Below are 11,622 nucleotides of genomic sequence, written 5' to 3' on the forward strand. Positions count from 1 at the left end.
GGTTGGTCGACATATCCGACCGCGACTTGGCAGTGTACCCATAGATCTTCCCCGTGAAGTCTGGCTGCACATAAGCCACCACATCCCGGACACGTGCCGTGGTGAGCATGTCAAAGCTGTGGATTTGGAACAGTTCCTGCTCCGCCTTGCGATATTGCCGGATTTCACCGGTTCAATCCTGACCGTGGAGCTGCCAGGTTCTTTTCCACTTGTTTCTGGTGTCAACCTCGAGAACGAGCCGATCAACGTTATCTGTTCCGGTTTCGTAGATTGCTGACGTGCTGGGAAGAATATTGTAGTCTGCAAAGCTGAAACCTCTCTAGAGGGTGGTGGCGAAGTCAGGGGTGCGGAGGATGATGAAGCCGAGGTTGTCTCTGGAGGCTGCGTGGTTTTCATGTAATCGGAAGACGCAGACAGCGGGGGTTGGTAATGCGGGAGTGGCCGGGTAGAAAGGGCATAGACGTTCATTTCATCTCTGGACAGACAATCACGAATAGTGTTTTACAAATTTCTAGAAGTGTATGGTTGAGACTTCGTTCGTTTAACGGATTCCTGCGGTGTTGCCTAAAACGTAAAAGATCCGTAGGATTATGTTCGTGGATAGAAGAGGGAACAATAGACTTCATTCTTCATTGTCGCCTATACAATGACCTTGACAGTAGTTGTCTCCGATGACTACGGAAATAGGTGACAAGCATGATACTAGCGTCATGTTTTGGCTCAGACTTGCAAACATGTGACCTTCTGCCTCATTCTAATCCAAGCTAATATAGAATATAGTCCAAGCCTTCTCTATCCATTAGAATACCTAAAGCTTAGACAATCTCTACTCAAAGCTGAGAGTACCGAGGATAGAAGGCTCTGACTACTTGCTACTCACTAATACCTAAGGTAAATAGATGCATGTTATAACCAATAAATATAGTCTACCGCCTAATTCTCATCAAAGCGTGTGTAGAGTATAGTCCAGGCTTCTTCGATTCATCTGACTGACACATAAAGCTTATACTATGTCTATATGAAGCTTAGAATATATCAATCTAGAGCTTAGTCTATATCTATTTAAAGCTTAGACTATCTCTATTTAAACTTTACACTACCTCTATTTAAAGCCTAGACTATCTCTATCTAAAGCTGAAATTGTTAAGGGGCAAATGCTCATACTGCTTCCTGTTCACTTACACTTAACTACCTATGTTAAATGCATGTAAGTCATAACCGTCTATTTTCGTCCATTTTATAGACAGGTGCATGATTTCATTGAGGGTCATCAAGCCAAATTGAAAGTTAGACCTCACATCATTAATCTTGCACTCAACTGCTAGCGTACCTCGAACAGTCAGATGCCACGGGGACCGCTGCTCCGATATCTGCTTTAGATCCCACTTTTCGAGCCAACCGTTCTTGGCCCAAAGCTCGTAAATCGAATCAATAAAGTAAATCACCAGGTTCTACAGCCCTAACATGAAGCGATATAAAGTGCTGCTGACGGTGTGCGTCACAGTGGAGGATTCGAGATGCATCAGCAATATAAATTCCCCGCAAATCGGCTTCCCGTCCCGAAAACCATCATTTCCATCGTGGCTGAGTCTTCGCTGTTTCCAGGAGAAAAACTGTCGATATAAAACCATACCCCATCACTTCCTTTTCTGACCGTTAGTACGCTCACCCCATGATAACCCTCCCCTTCCACAACCACAATGCCTCTCCTCTCCATCTTCCTCCTCCCCCTCCTCCTCCCTTCATCCCTCGCCCAAAAGAAAGGCAACCTCAGCCCCGAGACCCACCCTCCCTTCCAATGGGCACAATGCACCTCCCCCACCAACTGCACAACAATCAACTCCTCCCTCGTCCTCGACGCCAACTGGCGCTGGGTCCACGACGTCAAGTATCGCAACTGCGTGGAGCAAAACCCAGACGGCACCCAGTGGTGGAACCCCGCCGTTTGCGACCTAGGTGATGAAAGTCCGGCATCAACTAACAATTGCACCTCAAAGTGCCTTCTCGAAGGAGCTGGGGACTATCGTTCGAGCTATGGCATCACTACCACCAACGCCACCCTGATGCAGAAGCTGGTGACGAGGATCGAATTCGCTACCAATTATGGTTCAAGGCTTTTCTTGCTGGAGAAGAAGGATAGATACCAGACTTTTGTGCTGTTGGGGAATGAGCTTAGTTTTGAGGTGGATTTGTCGACTGTTGGGTGTGGGGTCAATGCTGCGTTGGGGTTTGTGGCTATGGATGCTGATGGGGGGGTGGAGAGGCATGAGCCGTGGAATGAGGCTGGGGCGGAGTATGGGACTGGGTATTGTGACGGCTGGTGTCAGGATAGGCAGAGATTTGTTGGGGGGAGGGCCGCGACGAATAAACAGGGGGCGCGGGGGTACCAGTGGCAAAGTGATGGGGCTTGTTGTCCCGAATTTGCGGTTTGGTGAGCTGTTGTGTTGTCTTGAGAGTGGATACGGCTGATGACGATGCAGGAACTCGAACGCTCATTCATACTCGATGTCTTCGCATATTTGTGAGAATGATGATTATGAACCATGCCCCGGACCCTGGTGCGACCCCACGTATTATGATCCTGACGAGAGGGGCGTTCCACCAAAGTGTGCCAGGAAAGGGTGCGAGTACAACCCGTATAGGATGGGGGCGAAGGAGTTTTATGGGAAGGGGAAGCTGGTTGATACCACAAGGAAGTTCAAGTGAGTGTTATGCTTAAGACCCGCGCTCTGTGTTGCTGACAAGGCTTCAGCGTTGTGACTCGTTGGGAAGAAGACCGTCAGTATCAGTTCTTTATCCAAGATGGGAAAAGGATTGATGTCCCAGCTCCAACGTGGGATGGGCTCCCAAAGCAAAGCGGCTTAAGTAAGGAAATGTGTGATGTACAGGCCAACGTCTTTATGGAGCAAGACATCTGGGCGGTGCATAATGGCTGGCCGACACACCAAAGGCAGGTGTTGAGCCGGCCCATGGTGTTGGTCACATCGATTGATGCGGCTGATGTGAGTGTATATTCTGGTGCTGTGAGATGTTTTGCCGCTAATAATCTGGTGGAAGTGGTATACGTGGAACACCTGGCTTGACTCATCCAAGATACCCCCTTATGATGACCGGGATCCTGGTGTCGAGCGTGGACCCTGTCCATGGGAGGATAATGAACCCTCGATTGCTCGAGCAAGCAATGGTCAAGCGTAAGTCTCCTTTGTGGATGGTGAAGAAAGAAGCTGACATGATACAGAAAGGTTGTGTGGTCCAACATCAGATTTGGGCCTATTGGGTCAACAGTTGAACTGTGAGGCCACATTATCTACATTTCTTTCCGCTTAACGTTAGTGATTTTGAAGGCAGTGTACCTTAGAAATCGTTAGTAATGTATCCCCCACATATAAGATAATAAATTGATAACCTCAAGTGACTTCTGAAATTCCTCGAAGCACAAATTTATACGTGCACTTTATCATGTACATAGTCAGCGGTGGATAGCATCAGCGTGCAAGGTGTGATGGGCTTGCCAAAATGCCATGTTATACGTGTATTTTAGAAGACTTCGCTAGTGCCAACCATCCTTTCCAGCATACCTTATATCCTGTCATACTTGATGAGAAGGGGTATCTATTGCCAGCCGTCCTGAATCTTCCACGTTTGCACCATTTTTGCTAATACCTGCAGCACAATGGCAAGCCATGCACCACCTGCACTGCACAGTGGATGTGTGATGAAGCTATTCAGAGTCTCCTCCACCGGCACAAGGATAGACAACAAGAAGTTAGAGCAGGCGAAATGTTTTCTTCCACGGCCTAGCATTGGACAGCCAGCACTATCTACCTATCAACACCGTCATGGCACCGCCTGGCAGCCCCGTCTGCCACCCTGGCGCTCCGTTATGCACGAAGAAGAGATGAAAAGAAAGAGAATAAGCCAATAACCGGATTCTGGTGCCCACAGAGTTCTAAGAATTTCTCGGAAAACATTTTGAGAACCTGGCCACTTCGCCCAAAAATATGGAATGCCTGTAAGGCCACAAAGGGCATAAGTGATCCTCAAGTTGGTCAAACAATACTAAAGATATACGCAAGAAGTTCTAGCCCCTATCGGTAATACCTAATGTTATTATCCGCTTATAGAAATCTCCGGGTCACGGAACGTATATAGGATCTCACGATAACCTATAGCGCTGCCGTCCCTGGCGGAACGTCGCCTAGGACACAATAGCCGCTGACTACTCAACCCGAAATGTGCTGCCAATATGGTTACATGTATTCCCCCACGTCAGTGCGAATGACAGATGCTAAGTAGGGGATTTGCCTGTGTACTAAGAACCTCCTATGATTCCTATCCGCCAGGGCCTTCCTCTACAGTCTAGTGGGATTCGTTTTGTTAGTGAAAACAGGCACACCAGCCAAAACACCTCCTTTACGCTAACAAAACGAACCCTGGCATATTGTAGCTAATACCGAACAAGGAAAGCGTAAGAGTTTCGCCTTACACATCCTATTTTACTGTAGGATTTAGCGGCTTAGTATCACTGACCCCTCAAAGGATGGAATTCACTAGAGCCAATAATAGCGCTTTTACGTCCGCCAGATTAAGGACAAAGCTCTGTCCATACAGATCAAGCGAGCCGCAACGGAAAAATTGCTCCGAGGACAGCTGGCACGAACACGGTGGAACAGATAATATGTCCCGAACATGCCGGAACAACGTCTCGTATTCTAGAGAGCGCGGCCCGGGGTAGCACCGAGACGCCCACGCCCATCTAGTCCGGCATCTCACCTAGCTGCAAAGCATTCCACCACCTCCAGACATCAAGAACTCTTGGGCAGGGTACAAGCATCCGTCCGCCTTAGGATTCATTGGGTAGGAAGTCTTACGACCGAGGTCAGCCTGGAACGAAGCTGCATGCTCCTGCGTGCTTTTTGAGAGAAATTATCGGGGAAAAGCCGCTCCAGTAGCTCAAACCCACTTTGCCCATTTTGAGCCAGATTTCAATATGTTTTTCTTGGACCAGCTGAATGAATTGGTGTCTCGAGGGGAGCTTGCCAAGTTGCAGTGTGCCGAACGGTTAGCCATGCGGCGAGCAAGTGGATATAAGAGTTAGAATATCTCACCGAAGAGTGCAAGTCGCTCAACCTTCGGCTCTAACGGGCAAGTACTCCTTGAATCTCAGTTCCTACCGGACAGCGGCCCCCTCTCACCATGGCCCAAGAGAAAATGGCTCCCCAACACGCCCTCCGTGCAGGTTCCACGCCTGCTCCCGGTAGCCTTGATCGGGATGAGGCATCTGACCTGGCGAATCGGCTTGTGACAGCGGTTGAGGCACTCATCACTCCAAAGATGGCATCAAGCGCCTCGAAGAAGAAAGCTCCAAGCAACGGACAGCCCCGACCTGAACGCGGATCGAAACTAGGATACAAGCCTGTGGATGAAGTGTAAGTACCAACGTAATAACTACAAACTGAAGGCTTACCGCGTGGTAGTTGAGACGATAAAGCGGGTAAGTATAAGATTACCTAATCATTAGACTTGGAATCTAGCGAACTCGACTAATACGTCATTGTTGTCCGGGACAGAGTCGGTAAGTTTCTCCCATGCTTTTCTATAGCTACTAACCAGCATTCCAGAGAGGAACACCCTGGAAATAACCTCTTTTATCGACATCAAGTCCCCATTCCTACGAGATATCCTGCGTGATTTCAGAGATATGCGCTGTGTCTCCCTGGCTGATGCTACCCCTTCGGTATGGCTTACATTCATACTTTGGAACTTTGGTTCTAACTCAGACAGGTTGAACGTCACATTCTCTTCCATATCCGTGAGGAGCTGGAGTCGCGCTACAAACATCTCGCAGACAATCCCCAGGCCACTGAAGCCCATAGGGTCTTGCTGGAATACGTCAAGACCACCTACGGCCCGATCCAGCAGCACCTTGACGAGCTTCTCGAGAAAGTAGATTACGTATGACCTGCTGTGGGCCCTTTTCCGACCGAACACAGAGGCTTATGCTACCTGCCGTGGCACTGGTGCACCGAGATGCGTCATTTACAATCACTGCGAGGAGATGAAGAGACGAGCCGGTTCGAGATATCTCCACGTTAGTACCCGTTTCCTGAACAGTGATGGAAGGATACTTGGGGAAACCACCGTGTGTATCGAAACTGACATCTTCCGGGGGGCTAAGCGGATCGAGCTTCTCTCGGTATATCCTCTCGAGTACCACCCCGAACCAGACACAACCAGGAGACAGCTTATTGAATGCGGCCGCGAGTACGTCTCCTTGATGGGTATTCATCATCGGCAGTATGACGGCACGGTATTCTACATTGATGATGAAGGTGAAATCGTCCGTTGGTATATTTAGGGTAGGATCATGGTGGATGCCATCTGTTTCCAGGAGAACAAACCCAACTATCCCTGTCCGCGAGTTTAAAAAGTGCGACCTAAGTACTCGTTTTGAGGCAGGGTGCCATGATCAAGCTTGAAAACCTTGATCCAGATCCAGCTGACGGAGATGAGTCTCTCATCTGCGCTCCAACTGTCTTAGATTTTTACTTAAGGACCAAGATATTCCGTTCGTTCCCCTTCCCAAGGTGATGGAAATCTGCTAATATGTCGCAGTTGATCTCGCCGTCACTAACATTAGCAGTGTTGAGTGGAGCGAAGCTTACTTTGATAACGTGAAGATCCCCGAGGCGCAAAAGCTGCCGATTCGGGCTCTGGCGGAGACATACCAGAAACGGGCGCCTGAGGACGGCTTTAAGGATTTCGTACAAGGGGAAGGCCGCGGAATCAACTTCCTACTTCAGTTTGTAGTCTTAACCCTCTTGGAAGAGCTATTTCTAATAAGTAACAATAGTGGACCTCCAGGTGTTGCGAAGACACTGACCGCAGAGGTGTTGGCAGAGTCCTCTCGAATTCCATTCTATATTGTAAGTATCTCCGTATATTCCGATTTCTCGCTGACCCAGATAGGTCCCTGCTGGGCAGATAGGGGTAAAGCCCACCAAGGTGGAACCAATCCTGAGAAAAGTCTTCAAGATCGCAAGCCGCTGGAGAGTACTACTGCTCCTCGATAAAGCGGATGTGTTCTTGAGTCAACGTTCGGATAATCCTCAGATTAACGCCCTGATCTCTGTGTTCTTGCGCGAGCTGGAACAATACGATGGTATTCTGTTTCTCACCATAAACCGATTGCACGTATTCGACGAAGCGGTATTTAGTAGGGTGAACCTTGCCTTGAACTACGAAGTATTGGAAGGAGGCCCCATCCCCCTATCACCGACCAGCTTTAGGTCAGATGTAGATAAGAAACCCTGTCTTCGTCGCTTAGTCCGTCGCCGAGCACGAGGGAACGGTGGTCAACGAGAGCCACCTGAAGACGTCTATTACTGGGAAGAGGAAATTTCTAAACCGATTTTTAGGGCGTAGGCGCTATCGAGAATCGAAATTGTTATTTGTGAATGGGTACGCTGGGGAGAGGGTTTGGAACAGGGGCTAGGGCACCAGATTGCGGACTACTTTCTTATAAAGGAATGAACGTTTAATATTGTGTTGACGGGCTAACGTGGTGGTGACTTGAAAGGCCGCCAGCACCGCTTGAACAGATGTAATAGCCTTGCCCGGTGCCGCCGTTCTTGCGACCTGGGCTGTCTTCACGGCGGCGACTGCATGGGCGTCAGGTGCACCACGGGTGATGACTGCGAAGAGGTGTGGAGATTGCTACGGTGACGAGAGAGGGTGGCAAGTGTAGGCTCGCGAATTTAAAGCGTCTGGGGAAGCCTGTGACACTAGAACTTCTCCAGCAAGCCGCAGTACCAGTGTCTCTAGTGTCTCCGGGATCAAGAATACTTCTAGAAAGAATTGCGGCAGCAGGTACGGGGAGGTGATGGTGGGGTTTGCGGATGGGTCGACGGCGTGAACAGAAGGGGTGGTCAGTGGGCTCGAGTGGTAGTTTGAGGCGCCGGGGGGGGGGACGGTGGTGTCGGCGGCCTGAGAACACACTGAAGTGCGGTTGTTTGGTGGGCAAGGGTTTTGGTTTCTTTTACCCAGTCACTCGCTTCCCGTCGATTACCCTCCTTTTCGTTCGTTTACCGTAGCCACTCGAATTTTCGGTACATTTTTGGCGTCCGTCGAGGCAACGTGCCCACAACGCCTTCTCCTTGGGCTTCGATACTTGAACTCCGTGAGCGGCCCGGCACAGGAAGCGTGGTTCGCCTGGCCCAGGATCTCCAGGAAGGAAAACAACTGGGAGTTCTCACGGCAAGATGTCCTGAGAATCTCCAAGACAACTGGCCGGCAAGACTTGTCGTATGTCAACGTTGCCCCGTAGTGCTTCCACTTGTTGACGTATGGAGTGAAGTATCCATGTTGGTGATTGCACTCGTTAGCGCCAAGATATGAACCCACTACGGACGCAGCAGGCTGCGTCCGTAGTGGGTCCAGTTCGCTGGCCCTATTGGCCAGCAATGACTTACCGCAGAGCCGCAACAACAACGCTGACGACCTCGCTGTTGATCAGCCGTTCTCCAACGCTCTTGTTTCCTTTATCCGCTAGGGCTTGCCAAGTGGATCAAATATAGGCTGACTTACAGCGCCTCAAAGAGGAGATCAAGAAACTTAAATCCATGATTACCTCTTGGGTCAATACCTTGCAAACTCACCAAGATGGTCGACGGCGTCTCCACACAACACGACGAGCCATAGGACGGCCGCAACTTGCGGTGTCTAGCACGGAGAGTGTGGCGCGCTCTTTACTCGACGCTTGTTCTCAGTTTGAAGGGCTCTTGGAAGAACTCAGCCAGAGGATTGAGGATGCACTGTCTAGTGCCAATACACCCCCCAGCGGCGATACTCCTGCCTACAATCCCGCCGACCCCCCATCTAACCACCAGGAATGCCTCTTCGAGTGCCGAGTCTTTTCCCACTAGCAGTACGCTGCCTAATACCAAATCGCCTCCTATCAACATTGTCGCTCGAACACCACTCCCATCCACACCTGCTTAACGTTCTAGCGGTCGTGATGGTCTTCCCGACGCTCCCCCCGTCGCTCGTCCCGATACTCCTCGACCCAATGCCCCTCCCACTCTACCTCTCGACACTCGTCCTGCTCCTTCTGACGCTCAGCTTACTCCTCCCCTCCCCGGCGGCCACCCCGATGCTCCTCCCGACACTTTTCTTGCTCCTCCTAACGATCGTCCTACTCTACCCGACGCTCCTCCCGGCGGTCCTCCCGATACTCCTCTCGACGATATATCGAAGCCGATTTTCACGCTTAAGCTCTCGGACTTAGGGAAAGCTTTAATTCCGAAGCTATAGACCTTTATCCGAGATAGTAACTTTATTAGTAAATTATCGGTCGAAGATATCGGGCTTATACTTACGGCGCTTATAGATACTATTCGGCCTCTTAAAAAAGCTATGTTTCGGTATATAATTTGGTGTAATATATTAATGAAATATAGATATTTAGTAGCTTTCCAGTAACACGGTAAAGGAATTATAACTCCCTGACATTATTAATTTTATAAAACCTTTTAGGGATATGAAATAATACTTCGAAATCTGACACCGACGGACTGGTGGATACTGGGAGCCACGTGGGGTATGTGAGACTCAGGGAGCGAGAGCAAATAGTCAAAGATTTACCCCGTTCAAAAGCCTTGATTTGCAGGCACAGTTAGAATTTCCTCTCTTTTCTTCTTTAGCTCACAATTAAATCAATTGGTATAATATAACTGTTGTCTTATTGTGACGAACCCCTATCCAGAACTTCTGAAAAGGATACTAGTCGAAGGCGCTTCTAAATAATTCTGGTTCGGTGCAGCTAAACAGTGCACAACAAGATGTCTCAATGTAAACACAAGATACCGTGAATACAAGCGTGAATTGCATATTGCGGAGCTATCTACGAGCTATCTAGTTCCTCCGTATATATAGACTTGTGATTCTCCCCGATCATGGTGATCATTCCGTGTCACAGTTAACCCAACGGCAGGTCGCGCAGTATGTGGGGCGCAGGACGTCCCCAGCCAATCATTAGGAAAGTCAGGAGACAGCCAATAGGGGCCGGCCAGAAGTGCTATGGCGTCAAGACCCACGAGCACTCTGCAGGATGCAAGATGCTCGGGATGATCGAAGGCATAGCACGACGAGCACTTTGCAGGATGCAATGTGCTAGGAGTGATCGGGGCCATAGCAGGTGTTACGTCCCAAGCGTAATACTCCTGTACAGGAACCACTGGGTGGTACCCGAGGTGCTGGGCACCTCAGCCAATCATTGGGCCAGGGATGGAAAGACCCATAAGCCCCCATACGACCAATCAGGAGGTGCTCAGTCTGATCAGTGGCCAAGACCACTGAGCACACTGAGCACATTGATCATGAAAGGTTGCTCAGTCTGATCAGTGGCCAAGACCACTGAGCACACTGAGCAAGGTACAAAGATACTTCAGAAATATATGTAGACAGCTTGACATAAATAGGGGGGAGCGCCGGGCGCTCCCCGTATCGAGGAATCTGATTCCTCATGCAAGCAATTCAAGTTCATTTGTCTACAATCTACTTTCAGTAGCTCTTTGTTAGAACAACCTGTTGTTGACAGTGAACCCGTGTCTGAGACGCTTGCCACAACCTTCGATTATCCTGTCATATTCACCTCTGGCGTACTGCCTTGCAGTCTGTATCCATTTCTGGTGCAGGTTGTAACACGTTGCTTGCATGACCAAGATCGAACGTTGTGCTCAGACATAACGAACACCAATCGCCATGGCTTCCGCTGCCCCCAATCCCTCCGTTGGACATGACCGTCTCACTGGAGACGATGACGTCTCTCTTGGAGATGCCCCCGCCGTCGAAAAGACAACCCCTCCCGCTGAGAATGACAACGCCGCTTCCGACGAAGAAGATTATGACTTCAATGATGTCGCAAACAAACTCGACGCCCTCGCCAAGAAACTTCTCAGCATGGAGACGGCCATCAAGAGCAAAAATGATCTCCAGGATCTCAAGGATGAGGTCAAGCGCCTGCAAACCACCGTCCGAAGTACGACGCGCGACAATACCCCCAAGATAGCCGCCAAGGTCGGCAAGCCTCCCGTCTTCACCGGAAGTAAACAGGAGCTCCCGCCCTGGTTGTCACATGTCAGGACCAACCTACGTCTGTACGGCATCACCGACCCCGAGTCACAACTCCTATATGCCGCCAGTTTCCTTGGAGGAGACCCCAAGCAGTGGTTTGATGGGATCCTCAGGAACTACTTCGAGTACGCGGAGGATGAACGCGAACCCCTCACACAGAAACTCTTCGGTATGGGATTGGTCAAGTTCGAGGAAGAAATCAAGAAGATGTACGGCGAACCCGATGAGGAAAAGGCAGCCGAGGATCGTCTCGAACGACTTGTGCAGACTGCCTCAGCCTCGACGTACGCGACACTCTTTCGCCGAGACGCATTCAGGGTCAACTGGGCCGATGCCGCTCTGAAGAACAAATTTTACAGAGGCTTGAAGCCCAAGGTCAAGGACGAACTCATCAAGGAAGACCGACACGCACTTACCCTCGACGAATACATCAACAAAGCCATTGTCATCGACAACCGACTCTATGAGCGATCCATGGAAGACAAAGGA

At 49.8% G+C, this 11,622-nt stretch overlaps 1 protein-coding gene across 1 annotated transcript; it reads left to right on the top strand.

Annotated features, from left to right (window-relative positions):
• Nucleotides 1-1,700: 1,700 nt before the first annotated feature.
• Nucleotides 1,701-3,296, top strand: QC762_512770 (uncharacterized protein; the record flags this gene model as incomplete). Its single annotated transcript, XM_062891667.1, has 5 exons — nt 1,701-2,431; nt 2,481-2,696; nt 2,753-3,002; nt 3,058-3,191; nt 3,239-3,296. 5 exons carry the CDS (start codon nt 1,701-1,703, stop codon nt 3,294-3,296), a joined length of 1,389 nt encoding a protein of 462 aa, XP_062741833.1.
• Nucleotides 3,297-11,622: the final 8,326 nt, after the last annotated feature.

The sequence above is a fragment of the Podospora pseudocomata genome, chromosome 5 (assembly GCF_035222375.1).
Source record: "Podospora pseudocomata strain CBS 415.72m chromosome 5, whole genome shotgun sequence".
Lineage (NCBI taxonomy): Eukaryota > Fungi > Ascomycota > Sordariomycetes > Sordariales > Podosporaceae > Podospora > Podospora pseudocomata.